Raw genomic sequence first — 25,497 nt, 5'->3', positions numbered from 1 at the left:
AGAGGAATTTACAAAGGGACCCAAATTCTAAGACTGTAGCACAAATATATGTGAAAAGAAGTTGTCTACTGGGGAGGAGGAAGGGAAATTATGTCTCAACATGACACAAATGTTACCTTCCTTCTGTTAATGGGTCACATAACAATGTAGTCAGGAATCCGTTTAAAAATGTATGCCGCTTTTAGAAAGTAGAACTGAAATTGTTTTGGAATGGCATGCCCCGTTTTCAATAAACTTTTTTAAAAAATTAGCAACATAACTGGTCTTGGATTCACTTTGCTCCAATTTGCTTAATTCCTTCCATAATCTAAAACTAATTTTTGAAAATGAACAGAGAAACTGAGAAGAACCAAAACTAATCAACTTCAGAATCAAAATATTCTGAATCTTTGCTTTAGTGTCAGTTACATTTTTTTAAAAAAAACTATATAAAAGGAAACAATATGCTAAATTGAATTTATTAGCAAAGTTTAATTAAAAAACTGTTCAGAAAATTCTAAACAGTTTTATCTCACACAATATTTAAAAAGTAATATTTAAAGCATCCCTCCCATTATTGGCAGTAGTGCCATTTTATCATAATAAAAGTTATTTCTACTTAAGCATCTACAGAATCATAAAGCTTGTCTGCAGGTGAGATTTAGTTTAATCCTTTGAGTATTTAAGAAGCATTCCAGAAACATTTACCAAAAAGTGACAAGATTAGCACTTGAAAGTTTATTGACAGGATGCATAATTGAAAAGCATGTGTATGAAAGGTTTTAATGATTTTGATAGATATAGTGGCAGTTGTAAATGCAGCAATTATACCCATCTATTCAAATACCAAAGGATTATGTGAAGTCATTTTTGTTAATAGGTAGTGGTACAATATCACTGCAGCTTTAACAGGTGGAGATTACACGTTAATAGTGCATGCAAGATTTAGCTTGTCTGGTCTTGTCAGTTGCATGAAAGATAGAGACGAAACATTAGCTTTCTGGTGAATGTATAAATACACAATTTTGGTATTTTTTATTTTATCAGAGTGAAAAGTCTTTTGGCACCTTAAAGGCTAGCAGATCAAACAACTTAGGGGAGTGGTGAGCTTTCCCTTTATGGATGTCTTCAGACAGAGGCTGGACAGCCATCTGTTAGGAATGCTTCAGCTCTGAATTTCCTACGCTAAACCTGGAAATTGGATAGATGGCCTATAGGGCTCTTCCAATCCTATGTTGTAAAATTTATTATGGTTTAAGATATTGTGAGCAAGAGTTCACTTGTCATGGGTCAGCCAGGGCTCAGCAATAGTGAGGACTTCTTGGGAGAAGAGGAGCCCCGTGTCACCAGCCTTGAATTAACAGAACTTGACCAGCAAGAGAATGAAATGCAGGCTTGTCAGGATTCATAGCCAACAGCTGATGCAGAGCCACCAATACCCTTCAACCCTGATTCAGCAGGTAAAACTCAGACATTTCGAGCCCACCGGTACCTCCTACACCCTTAGAGTGCTACAGGCAGAAGATGAGAACAGAACTGGGCTAATTAGATTTAATTTGAATGGCTGAATGAATTTAAGTTAATTAACTGATTAAACTAGGCGATTTAGTGTATTTGGACTTAATTATTCGGCTGTAGTAACCCATCCAGCCTAATTGATTATAAACTATTTTTATCAGGTATATTGATTGCTATGATGGATTATTAGAAATGTTTAGAAAAACCAGAAAAAAAAATTATCACTGACCCTTCAGAGTCATCATCTGAAATAGAACAAGGAGTGGATCAATAGGACAAGACAACTGCTGCCATTGTCGCCAAATATTGTTAGCATTACTTTGCCAGACCAATTGCACCAGCACTGTACATCATCTGGGTTGTTTTAGAAGGTTTTATTATTGCTTTAACAGTTATTGTTTTAACTGTCTTTGTGCAGAAGAAATTGGTACAAGCTGGATATTAGAAACTGAATTATCCAGAAACCAGTATCAGACCATTTGAACTTCTATGGAATTCAATAATAGATTTAAAGTTTGCAGTATTTTGTCTTGTTCTTGGAATCTGTGCTTTCAGCATACTCTGCCCATTATTTGTACCTTTGAGTATGTGTGTATGTGAACACCTGAAGTTGACCACAATACATTGATTGGTCTTACATATGTTTTACAGGTGTCACAAGACTGTTCCTAATTTTGGCTATACGAATAGACTAGCACAACTAGTCTTCTTTAATTTTTTTTAAAAAACTATTTAATTATTGGTTGTTAGCTACCCATTAGGATGGAAAGATAGGGTAAAAATATTTTGATACAATAAAAATAAATATTTTTACAGAAGACTTGCCATAGGATAGAAACAACTTATCAGTCCATCATAAAAATGAATTCTCTCTTTTTCTCTGTGGTGTATGCACAAGGACACATATATGTATTAGCTCTGAAATAGGATTTATGACTTGAATCCTAAGGCTTTTCCATCTTCAGAGAAAGGGAAAGATGTTTTTGTTGATACCTTCTTTGTGTTGTGGACCACCAGTTTTCTCCCCAAAGTCTTCTACCTGCCTACAGAGGAATAACTTTGTGGAGCAAAGAAGGCTGCTATGGGAAGGTGGAGGTGGTAAATCTGCCTTCCCCTATGGCAGTTCTGATCAGTCTACTCAGCATCTGAGCTAATATTTCTACGTTTTGAACTAATTAAATAATCTTTGTATAGTTCCCATCTTTTCTAAGCACTGTATTATTTTATTGGCAAATAAAGAAAACTCTCCAAAGATGGTTTCATTTAAATATGATCAGATTTGCCATTGGAATTTCAAATAGATTAACTTTGTTTTTTAAAACTTGTATTTCATTAGTGTTTGGCTGAGCCTTGTGCTCATTCATTTGGAGCAAGCCTCCTTCAAATCATGGAGGATTATTCCCAAGGAAATTTACCTAGGATTTCAGTCTTTTTTAAAAAACAAAAACAAAACCCAAAGCCCTAAACCAGTAGATACATAATAGTATAATGGTGACAGCACATACCTGGTATCAAGAATAGTATCTGGTAGCTGCAAATAGAGCCTCGGTCATTTTAAATACCACCCAAAGTTTCAAGTGGTAATTACAAGCTGGGAAGTCTGGAGGCCTAGGGTGTGTGTGGGGAAAATGGGGTTTCTCCTATGTTTGTAGAAGAATCTCTCCTTCCATACGTGGCCCCATTGTGATGATTTTTGATGCACATGTTGGGGTTTTTTTGGTCATTTTATATAAGATGTCTAAAACATATATGTAATCTCTGTCATTCTTGTTGCCCTCCCAATAGCCAAATCTGCTTCTGAAACGGTATTAGGGTAATAACATCTTTTAGTGTTTTACGATCTTCAAGCTGTGTTGGGAAAGATATACTATAAAAATGCCTGTTTGCTGCCTACACTATACATCTAAGAAGAGCATTTTGCTAAATGTAGCATTTTGGGCCTTTTTGGATAAAGCTTGAGTTATTAAAATTGTTTTTAAATGGGAGGAAGTAATGTAAATACAATGGCATGCAGATAAATACCAAACAGAGATAGTAAGTGGATTTCTTTTGGGTATCTGGAATGCGTAGTCTAATCTGATAGTAATAAAACATTGTGTCCCTGCTCTGCATACTAATTGCATTTTTTTCACTTTTCAGGCTTTTCCATCCTGTTCTATGTAAGACTATAGTTTGTTGAAGTAAAATGTGCAGTGGCTTCAGTATTCCACAGGGTGTCATGAGGTAGTTGTGAGAACCTTTATTAATGCTGTAGAAAGGAAGGGGCATGCTGCCTTTTCCTTTAAACCGCCAGCTAGTACCAGATTTGGACGTAACTAATACATAAACTAGAACATAACAAGTTCTTAACTTCCAGGCATGTATATTTTTTCAACATTTCCATAAAATATAAACACATCAGCAGAAACATTATAGATACTTTGTCAGAGGGGTACGATTCCACAGAACACATTCTTTCTACTACTTACCTGTTTCTAAAATGAGAGCAGTGATTTTATAATATCAGATATGTGGGTGTCTAATGACTATAGAAAGGCTGGGTTTTTTCTGTGGGTGGGGAATGCTTTCTCACATATTTGGTTGTATTCCCCCTCCTTCCTTTTCAGTACCAGTCTAACAATGACTTACTGTAGCAGTGCATGGCCAGACTTCCTCAGATGATCTCACTGCTATATTATATAGATTAATAACGAAGTGACATGGCATCAAAAAAAAAGTTAACTGAAATGAAAAGTGATTTGGTTGTATCTTTCATACACTGTCCAGATTTGGTGGAAGATGGAGTAGTATTTTTCTCCTGGTTCTTTTGATCATTCCTCACAACTTTTTGTACTGTGTAACCAAAGTTTGCAAGTGCTGTATAACCTGATCACCAAGACATAGGTTTTCAGGTGTAAGTAGGTTGATCGTGTTCTTTTTGCTAACTTTTGAAGATGATTTATGTGTGCTGTGGCATTTTAGTGATCTTAGACTTGCTAACTGAGCACTTTTAATTTAGTTTACACTGGGCACTTTTAATTTCTCTATTAAATGCTTTGTTTTGCTGCTCTTGCTTTCTATGATTTTAAATATTTTAGTTAATTGGACAGTTGAACATTTCTGTTTGTTACTAATGCTGGTTTTGTTTCATATTCTTTTAATTTTGCTTTAATATTATAAGCCACCTCAGCAACCTACTTGCCTGAGAGTATTCAAAAAAATAGGTGCTGTGATAAAGAGTATTCATTTCTGGTTATGTAATGTAACTTATATCAGCTGTCAGGGCTTTGAAAAAGTGATATTTTTTTTATCCCACATGAGTAACTACAAGTTGACTTTTTTGTTTCTCATTCCACCTTTTGATTTAAAATCAAAAGTAAGCAGTCATTACATCTTTTCCAAGTCTTATAAGCAAAGTAAGCCAGTGAGAGCTTAACTATGACCCTTGTGTCGTATACTATCTGGTACAGTGATCCCAGCACAAAAGTGCAAAAGGATATCTTGTTCCTAAACTTGTCACTATGCACTGGCTTTTGACCTGCACTGAACTATCAGTGCTGCTGTGGATGCAGTCGGTGAAGCTCAGGCTATCCTGAGTGGCAGAGCCGTGCCATGCATGCTCAGAGAGATGGATGTTGACTGCTAATGGCATTTTCACCCACTTAGTAAGACTTCTTTAAGTGGTCTTCCAAAGACAGCATTGCACTTGAAAAAAAGGGATGTTCATGTTACAGCACAAGCTTTTCTTTGAATTACTGCATATAAGACTGCTGGCTGATGGTTTGATTCTAATGTGATAATTGTAGTACTGTTATGTATCTTTTGATGAGTTATATATTGTCATGTCCCAGCAATTCTCTTTGGCCATTTACATTGAACAGTCTCTGTTAAAAGCATAAATGAACATAAGTCAGAGATTACAGTTAATACCAGTTTCTGATTATGTTATGTTTAGTAATAAGTTAATAGGTTTATATTCTAAATTTTATTTACTATTTATGATTGGCAAAGTTGGGTAGAATTCAGCAAAGCAGGGCAGTATTCTAATTTCAAGTATAAATTTCAGATGCCAGAAAGATGTGGAAGAAACTTGTAATGGCAAGAAGCAAACAGCCAGTAATCAAATAAATATGCCTTACTTTGTTTTTACAATACAATCAGAGAATCTGTCTCTTCTAAAATCAATGATGCATAATCTTTGCAATTTTTTTTAAAGATTGAAAATCTTCAGGAACAACTTAGGGATAAAGACAAGCAACTGACCAATCTGAAAGATAGAGTGAAATCATTACAGACTGATTCCAGTAACACCGACACTGCTCTAGCAACATTGGAGGAAGCTTTATCAGAGAAGGTAGGGTCTGACATTTTAAAATTTTGTTTTAAAAAGGTTCTTCAGATGTTTGAACTTTTGGCTCTTGTGCTAAACAACTTCTCATGAGTCATCTATTCATGGGGGCAACAATGACATTGGATGAAATACTCAGTCCCACCTCCAGCTTTGCTGAATAGAGATTTTTCTATACAGCTAAGCTTAACTGATCCCACTTACCAAAAGATCCAAATACTTCTGTAGGCATCTTGAAACTGGAAATAATACTGGGAATATGAGATGTTTAGCTGTGTTGTGCTTTCATTCAAACAACCCCTGCATCTACAGTTTTGTTGGTAAAAAGTTGGAATCACTGTAGTTTCACTAAAAATAAGGAGTTGTATGTAGTTGATATAAAGCTTTCTGTCACTGCATTTTAGTTCCTGCTTGCCTTTGCAGATAAATAAATGCACTATGAGTGCTTGCCAGTGCAAATAAGACCAGAAAGGATCCATTGTTGGGATTTCATCATATTGGTGGTTAATCAACAAAAACATGTTATAGTAGGCTTTCTAATACATGTTTTCAACATCTAATGGAAACAACACTTAAATTAATCTTCATTTTGCACTTGGAAATGTTATTTAGCCTGTAATAAATACAAAATTAAAAGTATGGTCAACAGATCAAATGTTTTAATGAGACCAGAAGTATATCATTAGGGTAATGGTAAGGGTTTCAACTGAACCTTCAAGTTTTACAAAATAAATTTTAATAAACTACAGTTTTATAAATAATAATCTGTAGAACAAATAGAGACACCCAGATTTTGGGGGGCTCCTCTCCCTTCCAGTCACTGGAGATCCAATTAGTATATTATTTACTTCATTTTCTCACATATAGGCTTCTATTATAAACCCAATCAAATTATTTTAACAATAAAAGATGCTATCTAAATGGGCACATGCCTTGCTCATATAAATTCTAAAACAACATATTTTCTTATGCCTCCTTTCCTATTTGAAGTTTCAAGGAGAAAGAAGAAGATTCACTGTAGATCCCACTATCCTAAGCTAATCCTTGAGAACCAATGGTATCTTAAGTAAAAACTATAATGGACGGACTGGCACTTCATTAACTCTGAACCTATAGGAGTGAGAGGTGTTGGAGGCAAGGAACTAGATAAATGGGTGGTTTGGAATTGCTTGGAGTTGAAGGTTTGAAAACTGGAGTTTGGAAGCCATTATACATTTAGGAACAGGCATGATCTTATCCCTTCCCCTCCATTTTATGAGGATTTTAAAGGAATTTTTGATAAAGTATTTTTGGTTGTTCTTGCAAGTTTGGGTCTGAATGTAATGCTTCTGAAAAAAATATGAAAATTTCAAGCTTTCTAAGGAATTGCGTGTGAAAATATATTAAGTATCTCATCATAGGGCTGTTAATAATTTTTATAATAATATATTTAAATGAATACTGTCAAATTCTGTTTGACTTGTAGCCAGTACCTGTGTATCAAAATTTGTTAATGTCTCATTTTAGAAGCTGACCCTACATCTATTGTGGCTCAGCACTTGTCATCAATTTAAGTTTTTCTTAATGCTGTTTATAGATGTAATATAATCAAAAGAGATAAAGATAATCATCATTGAAATGCAAACACAAGGGGAGTTCTTATTTAAAATAGGATTTCCAGCTCTTCTAAAAATTGCTGTTAGTAATGCAGTAGCTAATAATACCTGTTCTATAACAACATTCTCATTTCAAGATCATTGGTCTCAGAGATGATTATTTTTCTATGTCAAAAAGGTCCAAATGTATATGCTTGGAACGTCCCTTGACTGAGGCCTTATTACTTGGTTAAATAAATGTCTTCACTTGAATGTTAAAAATTTCATAATAATATTAAACATTACTTATATATTTGTACATTTAACACAATACATGGGTTTTGCCATAGTACTGATCAAACAGAAAGCACTTTCGTGTGATGTACTGTATCATATTGCAGGAGTAAAGAGCAAAGCTTCTTAGAGAAACACAAATATTTGCACTCTGTTAAATCAGTCTACTACTACCATTCAAAATGATCATACCAGATTTACACCTGAGAACACCTCACACTTGGCTTCAATGAGAGAGACCTTTGCTGGTCCCTCCCATTCACATAATAGGTAGATGGCTTAAGCTTGGACATCAGCATAATAATGCTAACAAGTTCCAGGGCAGGAGTGCACAGGAATGGAGTTCCAGCTGCCTTCAGAGTTGGCCACGCCCTCTACAGCCAAAACCTCTGCATGCGTGGCTACAGAGGGAAGGCCTAGAGAGTGTCCCCCCCGGCAACTCTGAGGCGGGTGGGCCAGGGGGCCCCTGGAAGGATTGGGGAGGCATTTAAATGCCTCCCTGTGCCTTTCCTGGCCTGTCCAAAGGCCTGCCTGGCCACCCCACAGCCACGGGGTGCCCAGGCAAGCCAAGGGAAGGTATGGGTGTGGCCTAATATGCTAATGAGCTTCACTGTCAGGGTGTGGCCTATTATGCTAATGAGTTCCTGCTGGGCTTTTTCTAAAAAAAAAAGTCCTGATAACAATATATTCAGTAGGAAATGGAATGGGGTGGAAGTGGAAGTTGCACTGCAAACCTAGCAGTGCAATCCTAAATACAGTTTTCTGGGAGCAACCTCCCATTGAATAAGATTGGGATTTACTTCTGAGTAGACTGCATAGGAAATTCCTGGCAGATCCACTAATGGTGCATCTGCTATTCAAATGGGTTCCACCTTGGGAATCCTATTTGGGTGGAAGGGCAGCATAGAACATAGAAATGTTTTAAATAATTAAAAATAAAGTTGTAAAAATGGTTTACTATGTGATAGAGGACAGTATTGGAAAAAAGGCAGAAGCAAATGTTAATGGAGCACTGTTGAATCTTACCAAGTCAATTGCAGCCCAGATAGCTTTGCATGGCAGCCTACTAGGGCTTGGGAAAATTGCTAGTTTTTGCTGCCTGCCTGGGACTACAAAAGCAGAAGATGGGATGATGGTTCCCAAATGCCTGAGAGGTCAAGTATACTGTCTGGTGGGCTAAGTTGAGCTTGGTTGGTCTGAAATATGTTCCCAGAGCTGTGAACATAGTTCTTTGAATTATGGCCTCATTATTAACATCTTTCTGCTGAGAGTAAACTCAGTTTCTTCTGAAATGGCAATATACGGTACGCATTTTTAAAGCTGCTGGTTAAGTTATAAAGATTACTTTATATTTTCACTTTATAGGAGAGAATTATAGAGCGATTAAAGGAGCAGAGGGAGAGAGATGACCGTGAAAGGCTTGAAGAAATTGAATCCTTTAAAAAGGAAAACAAAGATCTGAAGGAAAAAGTTAATGCTTTACAAGCAGAGTTGACAGAAAAAGAGGTCAGTATTTGCGATTAGTTAAATGTTTGTATTGCTGTGATTCAAGGTATGCTATAGTTTTACAGTAAAGGAGGAATGGTTGAAACCAGTGGATTTAAAACTTATCTTCAAAACAGTGTGGTATAGTGTTCAGAGTGTCAGACTAGGATTTGAGAGACCTGGGTTCAGATCCCTACTCTACCATGGAAGTTTTCTATACGACCTTAGGCCAGTCACTGTCACAGCCTAACCTACCTTACAGGGTCATTGAGAGGATAAAATGGAGGATAGGAAAATATTGTAAGCTACTTTGGGTCCCCATTTGGGAAAAAGTGGGGTATAAATGAAGTGAAAAAATAAATAAGAAGAAGAAGAGAAGAGGAGATTGGATTTATACCTTGGTCTTCACTTGGAGTCTCAGAGCGGCTTACAATCTCCTTTCCCTTCCCCTCGCCACAACAGACACCCTGTGAGGTAGGTGGGACTGAGAGAGCTCTTTCCAGAACTGCTCTTTCAAGGTCATCCAGCAGGTGCACGTGGAAGAGTAGGGAATCAAACCCGATTCTCCCAGATTAGAGTCCGTGCAATTAACCACTACACCAAACTGGCTCTCAAGAAGTAAATAAACAATTTCTCTACAATCATTTTACACATTTTAAAGTGGTGTTTGATGAGGTCATCCTGAGTCCCTTCTGACTGAACTGCGCATCCTTCTTCTTTCTCCTATTGCAAATCTATCACTGCTTATTATCTGTCTGTACATTTTTTGAGTATATAATTGGTTTTTTCTGCAAAAGCATAAATACTCTTTTCCCATTCTGTTTTATCTAATTTGAATGGTTGTATAGTTACGAGCCAGGAAGTCCATGATTTAGATGTCACTTCATTAGATAGCCTTTCTTTAAATGATATTCCTTCAGTCACACAATGAAAAATGGCCTTTAAAATACTGAAGTAATATGTTCAAAGTTATTTTCAGGCTCTACAGTGTTATATAAATGATGATGTTGATTATGCCACATTTTTCTAGTGAGCTGCTCTGCCATAGGTTTTCAATGGCCTTCTGAGAACTGGTATTACCTGTAAAAACTGTTGAGAACTTGCATTAAAATCAACCTGTTAATAAATAATAATATTAAGTTGTCCTACTAGATTTGTTTTGATGTGAGCTCTGAATCTTGATGAAGTAGCAGCCAAAGTGTAGTATGTACATGATGCCCCACAGGTGGCAGGTGGAAGCCCTAGAAGATAAAATTAAATGGCAAGTTGATTAAATATTACTGTCAGACTCTCCTGTCACTCAGGGCCTCCTCAGAGAAACATAGTACAACTGTATTAAAAAAAACACTAACATGAAACAAAGAGAATGAAGCCTACCAGAAAAGTACAAGAAGAGCACGAATCATAAGGAAAATGTGACTTACAACTGCTCCACATTCTGGAACCCTGAAATACTTCATATGCCAGACTATGTCTAAAGAATGTGAAAGGGGGCTAGTGCATTGGGTCTTTGTTGGATCTACTGTATCATTTAATTACATACCAGTTGCTAGAAAGAGGTGAAACATCCCCCCCCTTTCCCCTGCTTTCTATCCGGTGTTGAGGATCAGCCGCTGGAGGGGGTGTTTGCGAAGACATGACTCATGGAGTCTGCGGAGGGGCATGCCCTGGAGGCTCAGCAGGGCATCTCTTCAACCCAGTCCCCTGCTCTCTCTAGCTGCGCCCCTGGGGGGTCTCAGGCTTGGCACAGGAGGCAACCGAGCCAAGTGAAGCATCGCTGCAAGAAATACAGCCACTGAGCACCGCAGGAGAGCTGCATGGTGGGCACAAGGTCGGGCTAGGCTTTCAGGGTGGAGAAGTTCCCCGCAGGAGGACTCATCTGTCCTACGTGCTTGCCAGGAGTCCAGCGGTGTTCCGGTGACTCCATCACCGAGCCCTCCCCAGAGGCTCCCGGGAAGTGCCGCTGCCCCAGCAGCAGCCCCATGTGCAGCCGGCCTGGGGTGGGGAGGGGCCTCCGCCATCGCCACCTCCTCCTCCTTGTCCCCACCCTCTGGGCTCAGCACTTTCAGCCGGCCAGTTTTGGTGACCTGCCCAGCCGGGTGGCGGCGACCCGTGGGCTGCCTCCAGTGCCCTTTGCCTTGGCGGCACACTATGCCCTGTCCAGTCGCAGGGCAGCTGGCGACCTGAAGTCGGCCTTGGCTGACGACAACCGCTGCGGTGCCAGCAGGAGTGGCCTGGGGCTCCTACACCTCCGCCCACCGGGGCATCTATCCCCTCTGGCGTCTCCCTGCAGATTGAGGGCAGTACGCTGGGTGGCGGTTGTGTGGGCGGGAGTAAGGTGACGCAGCAGGGCAATGCAGGCAGTGGCTACAGACCCCTGGTGAGTGACATATCAGGGAGCCAACAGATTTTGCCACACATAGAACATTGCCATGCGAAAATGCTTTTATATATAAGGAGAGATAACTCATGCCAAGCCACTTAGTTTACCAGAAGGAATGTTTACTTGTAGCTGCCCCATTTCAAGTGGCATGGGTTGATGTATAGGATGCCACACTGACTAGTGCATGCATGTGTATCTGAATCTCTCCATGTGCAAAAGGTGAGTCCCAGTATCATCAGTTTCTAGATACTGGTGCAGAGGGCCTAGATCAGCATAAAGTATTATATTTAGTTGAACCTCAATTACATATAAAATTCTGTCAATCCAATGAGGGAGATCAGCTGGGAAACCCATTTTTTTCAGTGTTATTTTTACAATAAGTGAAGAATGGTAATCTGAATAGTATACAATGGCATTATCGGATATGCCTTTACTTTGTAAGTTATGTAACAGAAATAATCATTGTAGATTCTTACCTGCAAATTAGGGTTGATAGAATTAAGTCAAATACTAAAGTCTCAATAACTTTATTGCAATAAATTATTTTCTTGTCTAGTAAAATATTTTTGTTGTAACAGCAGAAGAGAAAAAGAAGGGTGTTTTGTAATTTGTCCAACTTTCCACAGTTGCTTCACACTATTTGCTACATTATAAAATATCTAGGCTAGTATCCAGATATCTAGGCTAGGATGTTACTGAAGGTCAAGGAAGGGGTTTGCTTTCACTCTTGATACCTTTGACGTTTTGTTTTTTAAAAATAGCAGATTTCTCTCTGCTATAACCATATCCCAATGTGGTATAGGGAAGTATTATATGTGAAAAACAAATCTATTGCCTCTGTAGACACAGGGAAATAGGGCAGAACCAGTACCACAAGAAACATGGAATTGCTACGGTTTGATGTTTCTTTTCCCACTTTCCCAGTTAACAGGTAGTGTAGGATAATATAATATGCTACCACACATCATTGTGCTGTGTGTTCCATGTTCCTGACAGCTAGTTATATGGAACAGTGGCAGGAAAATGCACAAGACAATGACACTCCTGTCACATTCAATGCATTGTGCAAAAGCTTTCCATGACTACCCACATTGAGATTGTAGAATCAATTTATGAGGAGCTGTCCACTGCTGGCCTGAGATGATGTGTTCTTATTACTCTGTGGTCTGCTCTTTTCAGTATATATGAACACTGCAAACAAATGCAAGCATCCAGATGAACTTTCAAATCTCTATGATTTATTTATTTATTTAGAACATTGATTAGCCACATGGAAATTCACAGCATGGAAAAATTGCTTTTAGTGATGCCTTGGCCTGACCATATGTGATAGACTTTATGGGTGACACTGATAGTTAGAATCATGGATGTCTCTATGTTGTGTGGAAATTGGGCAGCTAGAGCATTGTTACTTCAAAGTGTTACTTTGCATGCAGAGGTTTTCATGTTTGTAAAAACCAGGGACTCTGAATCATGCTAATAAAAGTGGTAAAGGGAATATAAAAATATGAATGTCATGGAACATTGTTTATACTTATCCAGGGGTTGGGTAACTTCCCCAAGTGTACCAGAGCTCACAAAATAGATCTTCAAGTCTTTGAAGTGTCTTATTTCTTTATTTAACAATGCGTGAGAGTGAGTCAGAGCCCTTAAGATGAGCAGTTTTCTGCTGCACAGTCTGATTTTGATAGCTCTTCGATCCAACCAGCCTGATGTCTCATCTGGTTGAGATGGGAAGCTGGTTGTCAATATTTGTATAATTCAGATGCTGTATCTTCTCCACAAAGGACTGAAGGCATTTGGTTTTGGGGGTAGAGGGAGAATATGGTGCAATGAAAGGAAAGGGGACAAGGAGAAGCATGGGTTAACAAATGCCATGAAGGTGAATGAGGTGTTTGGGCTCTTCTGCAACAAAAGAACAAAAGGACCTTCCTGAAAGCAGCAGTTTGAGCAATGTATATGGAACAGGATGGAATCGATGCAGATGGGACAATTCTTACCGATTTCTGCCTTATTTATAGGCATAAAGAAGTTTGAATGCAATCATGTAGACTTTGCAATATGTCTTTTGAACAGATCCATGAGGAAGTGACTTCCATCTGAGCCATCACAGAATTTTAAAAAGCAGTAGTTGCAAGAGCACAATTTTAAAAAGCAGAGCACAATTTTGCAAGAGCACAATTTTAAAAAGCAGTAGTTGCAAGAGCACACACCTCAAATCTTTGCATAAGACATTTTACATTGTTGTATCTCCAGTTCTTTAATCCGCAATCACGACTCTGTTTATTTTTTTAAAGTCTCTTTATTTGTATTTTAACTTTTTCCTGTTAGAGCTAACTTGAAAGTTGTCAGATTTGTAACCTTTCCCTTGTTTCTCTAACCCTCCCCCAAGACCCTTCTGAAGGATAGGGGTACTGTTGTTAATTCCTCTTTGCCCAACTAATTCCTTTTTATCAAATTTCTCCATGAAAACCAAAAATCAATTTCTTTTCCTCATTTGAAGACTATAAAGCTTGTTTCAAATGCATTCCATTTTGCTGAAAAGAGAAATTAGAAGAGAGGAGGGAAAGGAAAGGAGGTTCTACAAAATAAGGTTAGGGAGCTCTCGGGAACAACATGGAATGTGAAGAAAGGGGAATTTTCCTCCAAAATGCTATTATGTTTTTGATGTTACACACTACAATGTCTTCTACTAGAAGGGCAGGAAGGTTTGGCAAGACATTGGTCCTTTCCGCACTTGGGTCTCATCCCTGGTTTTAGCACAGTTTAACTCTTGCCAAACCCTCCTGCCCTTCTAGTAGAAGGGATTGTGGCGTGTAACATCAAAAACAAACAAACAAGCCCTGCAAGGGCTAAAGTTACAGAAAAGTGATCAATCAATCAATTAATTAATTAAAGAGAAAATCTTTTTTTAAGAGAAAAAAGAGAATAAGCGGAATCAATGGCAATATCTTTTAAAAAGGGAATTTTGGAAAAAGAAATTCTATTCTCAATAACAACTCTAGCTGGGGAAATTCAGCAGTATTGATGAAAAACTGGGGACTGCAGTAAGAATAAGGGAATCAGTTGAATTCCTACCCTCTTCCTTCAGATGCTCTTTCACATACTCCTGCTGCATTTGTGGAAGAGTTTACATAATAGCATTTTGGAGGAAAATTCCCCCTTTTTTGCATTCCATGTTGTTCTCAAGAGCTCTCTAATCTTCAGAAGTAGCTTTTTAGGAAGTATGAGGGGGAGGGAATGGAAGGCAGCAAACATACTTTGTGTGAGCACCATTCAGTTTGCAGAAGTTTATAACCAGCCCAGGGCTTTTCAGCATGGCACTGTTCGAAGTATGAATGCCTTTATGTGGTCAATAATGCTCTTTCAGTTAGACCAGTAGCAAGATACTGTGGATAATGGAGATACAGAACTACTGTGCACCTATGATTTCCGTTCTCTGGTATTGATGGTCCAGGAGCTTTACACAGAATTAGCACAAGGTTCAAAGCAGTCTTTGGTTAGGGTCTGCTTGCTACTCAGTGGGTGCGTTCAGACGGGGGATTTACAACGGTTAGGGTGCCGGTTCCAACCGGTGTACTTACGGGCGTTCACATGGCGAACATCTGCCTCCCGTCCCTAACCGTTGTAAATCCCTTTAAACCATTGCACTCTGCCACTATGTCCCAAGTGGTGGTAAACTGAGTGCAATGGTTGTAAACGGCGCACCCCGGCATCTGATCGCTCTCCTCCGTTTCACAGCCATTTCTGTCGGAAGCCTGAGGCTTCTTGCTTTCCCCCACCATTTTTTTTAAAAAAACTAAGCGATATGCGCTCGGGCAAAGCTTTGCCCCGAGCGTTTGTTAACAAACCCCCCCCCAACCTTACTTTAACTTCCCGGAGGAGTCCGGGACTACAGGGAGGCCAGGTTAGGCTTTAAACTTTAAAGGTAAGTCCTTACCTTTAAAGTTTAAATGTAATGGGGGGGGTTGAGCATGCGCAAAGATTGCCATTCTGTGAATGGCTGCCTATGCACATGCTCAAACTGTGTTTTTTTTTAAAGGGCAGGAGGAGGAAAAGTTCTCTGTCTTGGGTAAGGCTTCCTTAACTCTCAATTTCTGTGGCCACGTTTTTAAACTCCGTCTTGGATGAGTCTTTCTTTACTCTCCTGTTCATTTCCCCTTCCTTCGCCCACGCCGAGATACTTGCTTAGCCGCCTGAACGCACCCATAGACTCAGAGATATCAGCACAGGTGTTTTTTGAATGAAGGTAGCTGTGCACATTCATCAGGAGAGCTGTGAAAGACTTTCTAATGATTAGAATAATTTCATTGCTAACCTTCTTTTTCATTTGTCCTTCTCGTATGTTTTTAGTCCAGCTTAATTGATCTGAAAGAACATGCATCATCACTGGCTTCAGCAGGGCTGAAAAGAGATTCCAAATTAAAATCTTTAGAAATAGCCATAGAGCAAAAGAAGGAGGAATGCAGTAAACTGGAAGCACAACTGAAAAAGGTAAATGTCATCTAATAACAACAGCTCTTACTCAGAATGATGTGTTTTATTTTGCAAAGGGGGTGGGGAGGAATTACCTGGTATAAGTCCAAACTACTGCTGCTGCTTGGAAATGTTTGCAATGTACTTTGGCAGACTTTTACCAAAAAGCCTTCTGGTGTTAACAAAAAATGTGTCTTGGTATGTTGCAAGCTGAGATTTTCTTTGTGTGCCAACTTAAAATGTGCATGTGTTTTTTTTCTAAAACAAGACAAACATTATGTATTATTCACAGTTTCTTCTTTGTGTCCATCAGCAAAATATTCAATATATATAGGAACAGTTTTGGATGTGCAGTATCTTTAACCACATTTACAGTGCTGTCTAAAGCAGCCAGTGAGCTTTGGAACTGGTGTGCTTTGGATAGTACTGTTTATCTTTCTAGTGTTAAAATGGTTTGGGAGTGTTGTTAATACATTTCTACCATACATTGTTTCTCTTTCCCATGTCCAGTTAGTACTGTATGTGCTCATTGTTAAACACACAATATCGTGGCATACTTATTGGTTATAAGCATCATGTTGCTTCCCACACCTTTTGTAAATAGGTCCCTGTTACCATTTAAACCAAGGGCACAATCCAGGCCAGACTAAGTACTTTTAACTCCCATCAAAATCTGTAGAATTTAGAAATGCTTAGATATGTCTGTTTTGTGTCTCATGCGTTATTCTGAACAGGTGTTTATAGATCAGTTTTCTAGATGTGATAAACTACTGCACTTTACTTTCACATTATAAACATTAGTTTCAACAAAATCACAGCACAAGATGCCTCACAAATTGAGCAGACAGAAGTTGATATTTTTGTTCAACTTGTGCCAAACTGTGGAAATGGGGTCCTTGTGTATGTTCCTAAAGACCTAGTTTCTACAAGGCTCAAGATAGGTTGTGTCATGTTAAAAGAAATAATACATGTAAGATAAAGAACATTAGAATGTAACTCCAAATACTCCCAACATGGTGGAAATATTAGAGAATCGCCTACTAACATCACCATAAAATAAATAATATATTGAAAAGCTGAAGGTCTGCAAGTGTGTGTGATTGTGAGGTACAAACAGTCTAATAATTTTGAAATCCTCTCATGAAAAAAAATTCTCCTTGAGGATGCTCTAAACATTCACAGGCTTGGAGCTCTCTCCCCCTCCCCTCCCCTTTAACTAACAATCAGGTGCTCTTAGCTTTCAATTCTTTCTGCAGCATTTTCAGTCCTGGTCAGGAGGTTTTGGAAAGGGCATTTTCTTTTCATTTTAGTTTGGTTAATTTACAAAATTGCTCTGCATGATAAGTCCCGTAAGTAAGGTAGGGACCTCCTCTGCGGGTGAGTTTGCAGCTTTGTCTTCTTCCAATGGCCCATCCAGTTTATTACTATACATAGCAATTATACCAATGTAAGCTTTAGCAGCCCAGGAATTCATGAGGGGTGTGAACTGCAGTTTAAAATCTATGTTGTAATACCTCCTTTCACACAAATTTGCATACCATTGGTATTATTAAAATATTAAAAGCCTTTCTAAAAGTTTAGATGATGATTGTCTCTCTATGCATTTCAGTGCAAACCATATTGAGAACCTTTCTGTGAAAAGGTAACCTAAAAATATTCTAAATAAATAAGTAGCAACCACAGATTTAAGAACATAAGAACATAAGAGATGCCAATGTTGGATCAGGCCAAAGGCCCATCCAGTCCAACCCTCTGTATCATACAGTGGCCAGAAATACCAGGTGCCATCAGGAGGTCCACCAGTGGGGCCAGGACATTAGAAGCCCTCCCACTGTTGACCCCCCCAAGCACCAAGATGACAGAACATCACTTGCCCCAGAGTCCCTATCTATACCTTGTGGCTAATAGCCACTGATGGACCTCTGCTCCATATGCTTATCTAATTCCCTTTTGAAGCCGTCCATGCTTGTAGCCGCCACCAATTCCTGTTAGATTTCATGTTAGATATCTGAGAGGCCCGGATTCCCCAAATGTAATGAATATCTATTTTTCATACTAAATGATGTTAGATAAATTTGTTATTAAAAATGTTGCCTCAATTCCAGGTGTTGCTTTTAAATTATAAACTCAAAATGTAAAATGCATGCATATGTATTTTAAAAATTCTAGGCCTTTATAACTCCTACAGCACTGTCACTTAAAACTGAGAACTGTACTACCAGAATTAGTTGAAATCCTAAGCCGGTGTTTTATTACTGTAGGTATAAACACATCATTTACTCATGGAAAAATAAGCAGGTTTAAAAGCCTCAACCTCTTTTTTATGTGCTAAAAGGAACATGCTGCTTATGAATAAAATGCAAAGGCTTACTAAAGGAAAGCATAAAAACATAATAGTTTTATTATATCATAAATGCAATGTGTATTGTGAGACCAGGTGCTTCCTAACCAAAAGTACTACAACTTAGTGGAAAGATTTAGCTGAACAAAAGCATATACTGTTAATGATAATTGACTCCAAACATTAATTTTTAATTCCCACTTTATTTAGAAACATTATTTCATTATAGCTAAAAAAAATTAAAAACTGTGTGAGAAGATTACCATGCTTCAGATATGCAAATTTAATATTTGGCCACTTTTAATTCTTTACTGTTACGTCCATGCATTTGGCTGATAAATGTCTTTTCCCCCTTAATATTGCATTCTGCAGTAGTGATGGATCAGGAAACTAGGACAAATAGAGCCATAATATGTATTAAAATGGGGAAATAAATTCAAAATAAGACTTCAAAAGCATATTTTAAAAGGCATAATTTTAAAATCTTGCTTTTGTAAGTTGCATGTAACATATCATTCCAAAACACCTACACAAAATGAAGAATTTTGATCATACGACATTTAAAATAAGAAATTACTGTTAATTTCAAACTACTCAAGGTATATTGATAATCCAAAAATGAGTCTAATATATTACCTGTGCTTGCCCACAGGAAAGATGCTTGAAATTGGTGATCAACAGAATATGGTCGTATTACCTATAGCTTTGCACCTTGATCTTCAACAAAATTTGATTTTTTATGTAATTCAGAAATTCAGCTCTGATGTGACCCTTTACTTTGTATGTACACTTTGGTATTACATCGTTTACTGTCCTTTTAAATAAGTGGCTTAAAAATTAGAACCTTGTTTTCTTCCTTAGCATTCATTGTAATTATATCTGGTTCTAGTACTTGTTGCTTTTCAAGCGACAGTTATCACTTAGGTCCTGTTGACTATTATGGTTGTAAGGCAGCATGTCCTGTGCCTAAGAGAGCAATCCTAAGCAGGTCCACTCTGAATTCTACTAAGGTCTGTTCAATGGGACTTACTCCCAGGAAAGTGCTCTTAGGATTGCACTGTAAAGCTAACTTTTTATGATACTTTACTAGCACCTTTTTACTTTTCCCTGGTTGTTTTTATCTGCTTTATGTTTTTGAGCTGGGGAAAACTGATATAGTAAATAGTGGTTAGCCAAATTACAACTCTTCAGATTTCATAATGCTTCACTGCGTTTCAGTATGACATGCCTATACATCAGCTACTTTACCATGTTGGGAAATGCAGAACTGATCATGAAAAACCTTGAAAAATAAAATAAAACTCATGACTTCCAACTTGTAATAATAGGGGCGGAAACTGAAGAAATAAACTGATATTGCTTATTCTGCCTTATTCTGACTATAAATCATGCCTGCTGGGCATGATTACCAAGGGTGGGACCCAAGGCATCATGGGCAGTGCTTCAGTGTACTCTGTGCCTTCTGAGGCCTCCCCTTCCCAGTACAATTGGAAGAAGTACCATGGCAAGTCAAAGGGATCCTTTGGATCACCTTCCAAAGGAGTGTGAGGAGTTTCAGTCAAGAAGGGAAATCTGGACAGCTTCACTGCACCCTGGATCCTGGCCTAATAAAACAGAGATGATGATTGGAAATACATGAGAATTTAAAGAGAAAATGTCTTCAAGTATTGTTGTGCCAAAATACGTATGAATGTTCATTATATATTTTCTATCACTAATTAAGAAGAAGCAATAGGCATTTCCTTATTTATGACTATAATTTGCAATCCAGTGTTCTGGAGCGGTCTCAATAAATCTTCTTTATGGGTTGTGGATTTGCAATCACGGGCATATTGTTTAACTCACAAATGCTGAATTTGTCCTAGATGAGTTCCATGGGATTGAACTTCAGGCACATTGCTCTGGAATAAGTGGTTTATAGCTTGTGGCATATTTGTTTTGTTCCCATTATATTCTACTGCACTTTAGAATTGCTCTCTTTTCTTTACCATTTCTTAGATTCCCTCACTACTGTTTGCCAAGCTGTACTGTTCAGAACTCAAATAAAACTGAAATGCAGTTTTGTGTTAATATGAAAGGAAGGCTATAAATTTAATGATAAAGTTTAATTAATCTTTTATTATTACCATCTTTGAAGCTTTGGTGATAAATTGCAGTCTTGGCCAAAAGCACTTCTAGTGATTCATTGCTGGAGAGCAGCACTTAATGTATCATCAAAAGTGGACAGTTTTCTGTATTTCATGGGTTGTTTCACTTGAGAAAGGGAAAGTAATGCAAACCTTTCTTTCTTTCTCCAACTATTCTTTTTTTAGCAGCCAAAGTAAACATTTATTTTTCCCGAGTGCCTTTCACTTTCACTAAGGAATGTTTAAAAACTTAAATTTCGCTTTCAAAAAAAATTCCAAGATCTTCTGTGCAAATGCGCTGGATTTGCTGAGCTAATGCTGTTTTCCTGGATCTTTCCTTCTTTTCCTGTCTGTGTTTGACTCCTTCCCAACTTTGCAATGTAGCAAGCTGAACAGTTGTTCAATCAGATGTACAATCCAGTAAGTCCTTTCAGAAAGTGTACGCTATAACATATGAAAGCATGAGGGTCCATTGACTCACAACATGTTGTACTCTTCCTTTGTGGAGCTTTGCAACACTATGATGACCTCATTTGTGCTATGTCAAAATAAGTGAGCGTTGTGGACTTGAAGCCCATTTTGTTTAAAAGATATAGAATGGTTTTCATTAGGATTTGGATTAATAATAAGTTTATGGTAAATTCTGAAGTGCCTTCAGGTCCCCAACAGCTTAATTATATATAAAAAGCATGCAAGTATCAGGCTTTGTTGTTATTTTAATGCTTTTCTCTTGGAGTACTTTATTGGATCCTTCAGATTAAAATTAATCTCTGGAATGCTATTTCAATGCTCTCTAAAACTGAGAATGAATTGTTAGAGTTTTAATTTTTCTAAATATGCATATGCTGATTTCAATACATCAGGTAGGTGAATTGTGTTATTAGTGTTCATCAATATTCATTATATAGCAGCCTTTTAAATGCTGCTGAATTTTTAAAATAACCAAATATTAGTTATTGTAGATTTTCCGGGCTGTCTGGCCATGATCTTGGCATTGTAGGACCTGACGTTTCACCAGCAGCTGTGACTGGCATCTTCAGAGGTATAACACCTCTGTGCTATACCTCTGAAGATGCCAGTCGCAGCTGCTGGCGAAACCTCAGGTCCTACAATGCCAAGACCACGGCCATACAGCCTGGAAAATCTGCAACAACTAATGAACTCCGGCTGTGAAAGCCTTCGACAAAAACAAATATGTTTTAGCATCGATGTATGTTTTAAAGCAGAAAAATGTAAACTTTAAATTTTACAGGCAGCTTAAAGTAAAATTTTAAAACAATCTGTCACATTGTTCTTCCACCTTTTCTCCAAGGTGTGGCGTCCATGGTATTCCCCTTCTCTATTGTATACTGTGCGGTAGGTTAGACCAAAACTTTGTGCCTGATCCAAGGTCAACTGATGAGGTTTATGAACAGGGATTTGAACCTGGGTCACTCTAACTACTATAGCACACTGGCTGATAAATCAGATGGCAGTTTAAAGATTAACAAATTAAATTATGGAATAACTCTTTGTTGGCCATAGTCCATGTTGCCCAGTTCAAAAATGAGTACTCAGATCAATTAGCGTAGGTAAAATACAGGTATTGTAATAATCCCCCCCTACTATTATATTTAATTTGAGCAGTGGCAGGACACATGCACAAATGAATGCTATTTTCACTTTTTAATTAAGTATATAAACTAATACTGGAAGTTATTCCACCCTTTTATAATGATAATACTCTATTATAGTAATCTGTATTTTTAAATTACATATTATTAATATTTTAATTGCCTTCTGAAGACATAACGTGTCTCCAGGCAAAAATTGCTTTTTCTTTGTGTTTGAGTATTTTTACTGTTATAATGAAAATCTAATATCTAGTGAGGAAAGAATATGTCTAATAAAATGAACCACTTTTTTTTCAACATTAGCTGCAATTACATTTGCTGTTAGAGAGTTTATAAGCCCTCATATAAAACTTGATTTGTTTTATATTGTTTTATTGTTTTCATGTGGTATGAGTGTGTCCACTGTATAGTTTTAGGCAGATTATGAATATATTGTGTCCTGATCAAAACAAATAAATCTATAGGAAGTTACTTTTGGCTAGATAGCAAATGGATGTGATTGCAGATGTTAGAGGCAGAATGAGCTTTGTTACTCATTCAACATTTCATTGTCAACTTGTATATTTGTTACAGCCACTGAATACACATAAATCAAGGTCTGGGTCGGGACATGCTGACCATTCAACCCCTGAGTAATAATTTCTACCTTCTTATTATATCCAGCTTTTCCCACTAAAAATACTATAATATTTGTAGCTACAATGAATCTAACAAGATGTTCATACAGGTGGCCCAGTCCAGTGAATAGGGTGTACATGTGGTCCTCCTATATAGAATTTTTAATGTGAACCTTTAGTGTGTAAATACGTACATGAGAAATTTTACCTTTTTATGATTGTAATTCATTGTAATTTACATGAGAGGTTTGTCATGTAGCCTGGGGAGGTATATAACCAAATGCTTGCTCCAGCACTTTGAGGGAGGCTGTATGTGAGCTGACCTCCCCCCCCATCTTTTTTTGGCCCTAGCTCTTTTCTGTCTTTTAATTCTAATCCATTAATCCCTGAGTTTTAATCAGTTGAATACAAACTCGCCCTACTAATTTAAATCCAAATATTTTGGCTTAATATGCCTGTAGACTGGAACCAGTACAGGAAAGTTCCATAGAGAAGTGAATATGATATCTGAGGACCTAACTCTTATGAACACACCACTTTTGTGGACCTCAAATTGCTGTTTAAATCCATCCAAGTATAAAACTCAATCTGGAAATTTTGCATTAATTGTTACTATGGCAAAAGAGAAGAGAAGACACATGACTCTGACATACTTTCTTGGGATTAGGTTTCTGGCCAGCAATATGCTCACAATCCTGAGGATGTGCGGTAAATATTTCATTTTATTCTGTATTTCCTATTCTGTAACAGTACTCCTATATTTTATATATGTATTAACTTAAAATTCATGACAAATTGAGAAAACGACAACTGATAAGATTCTAACACACACACACACACCCGTTTTGTTGGGTCCCAGATTTTGAAAGAGAAGAACCAAAAAGCTGTCAAATCCAGCATCCTGCCACAAGGCAGGATTTACACCCAACAGGTTCCCTACTCATCATGATTGGACCACATGATGCTATCACATTAGGCTAAAAGTTAGAACCAGGAACACTACCATAAAGTGCCAACTAATCAAAGAAGACTTGCTGCATAGTGTAGCATTTTATATTATTATTTAATACTGAACTAAAATACTTAATCATAATAATAATATATTATTATTTATTATTTAGTACTGAACCTAAATTTAAATGGGCAACATTTCATGATATTAATCATCCGTCTCCACCTAAACCTTTCTTGATTATTTAACAAATGACTTGTCAACTTGTGCTTTGAAGCATCATTTTGTACTTTGCTCAGAAGTAGAGTTGCCATCCTCTAGGTGGGGCCTGGAATTCTAGAATTACAACTGATCTCCAGATTACAGAGATCAGTTCCTCTGGAGGAAACAGGAGCTTTGGAGGACAGACTTTATGGAATCACATCTCTGCTGAGCTTTCTTTCCCCCCCAAAGCCTGCCATCCCTAGGCTCTACCCCCAAATGTCCAGGAATTTCCCAAGCTCGAGTTGGCAGCCATACTCAGAAGTAGGCAGAGGAAGTAGAATCCTTTTTGCTATTCTACGTGTCCTTGTTATTGTGGCACTTTTTCTTTAAAAAAATACAGAACACATTAGCTTGGATCCAAAGGACCTTGAATGAGCCCCTGCTTCCAGAATAGATACTGCCATCTTTTCTTCCCTGCTGTAGCTTCCTGTGCCTCCCATGCCTCCCTTGAGCATCTGGGAGCCTTCTGGAATGGTGTGGTGTTCAGCAAGAAAGTTGACAGTGGGAAGGGGGAATTGGTGGCAATACCTTCTGTTCTTATGCTAGTAGAAATGTCGTTCTGCTTGGTGATCCCTAAGTAATTAAGGTCCTTGCATCACCCCCCCCCCCAAAATAATAATAAGGGAACCACAAGGGTAATATTAACCTGAGCCCTTGAAGGGCTGCATCCAGCATAATAACTGGTTTGGAAGTTGGAGGCTCTGAAGATAAGGAGCTACACTCACTCCTGCAACACAGTTCTCAGGGATCGGGAAAAGGTTCATTTATAGAGCCTGCAGCTCATGGAGAGCTACCTGGAACTGGGGTATGTTACCCTTGGGGCTGGTTTGCCAGAGAGGGTTGTTTATATTGTTCTTTGTGCTCAAAAGGAACTCTTTCAAGTCTCTCTCTCTCCAATGGTCACACTTCTAGTGTACCACACACTAACCATGAACACTGGTGCATGGGTGCGTCTAGCAGTATGAACTAAACATGCTGAACCAAGCAGAATTGATTTGCCCTTGTTGCTTCAGTGCATACTCATTTCCTCTAGTTAGCAGCATTTCAGGGCTGTATGTGTCAGGGACATGTGGGTGCTCATCTCCTTTCCCCAAATAGATGGGGTGGAAAAGGCTTGGTTTGTAATAACATCCAGGCTAAACTATTTTGTTCTTGTAGTCCCCTTTGTAACAAAAACAGAAAACTCAAAAGACCTGCACACCACCTTTGTTTAAAAAAATTAAATATCTGATTCTGTTGACGTTGGTAGAATCTTGACTTTTGACTTAAAGCTACACGGGATATATCTGGTGAATGAATAAGATTAATTATCTGAATAATTATCACTCCAGTTTCTCATAATACAGAATTAGTTTGCCTACAACATGCTTACATTTTGGCAGGTTTATAGATCGTGGTGTGTAGGATTTATTCTTTTACTCTTGAGTGTAACCTTGCTCATCCTTGCCCTTAATGGCTTAATGCACAGAAGTTGCACTTCTGCATTAAAACATTGTTTTCAATTTCATTTGTTCTCTTTTGTTAGCTGTTTTATGGAAATTGTGTGAT

The 25,497-nt window shown here is 38.0% G+C and overlaps 1 protein-coding gene across 1 annotated transcript in view; it reads left to right on the top strand.

The window, feature by feature from the left end:
• ERC2 (ELKS/RAB6-interacting/CAST family member 2) overlaps positions 1-25,497 on the top strand; it is a 654,659-nt gene that overhangs the window by 334,046 nt on the left and 295,116 nt on the right. The window contains exons 7-9 of the mRNA XM_015410044.1: positions 5,693-5,830; positions 9,058-9,198; positions 15,914-16,054. Coding sequence (XP_015265530.1) covers positions 5,693-5,830; positions 9,058-9,198; positions 15,914-16,054 — 420 coding nt within the window. The remainder of the gene's footprint in view (positions 1-5,692; positions 5,831-9,057; positions 9,199-15,913; positions 16,055-25,497) is intronic.

This window comes from Gekko japonicus, unplaced genomic scaffold, assembly GCF_001447785.1.
Source record: "Gekko japonicus isolate JY-2015 unplaced genomic scaffold, Gekko_japonicus_V1.1 scaffold259, whole genome shotgun sequence".
NCBI classification, from domain to species: Eukaryota; Metazoa; Chordata; class Lepidosauria; order Squamata; family Gekkonidae; genus Gekko; species Gekko japonicus.
Note: the sequence above shows the minus strand (reverse complement) of the source record. Positions and strands in the feature narration are given on the sequence as shown.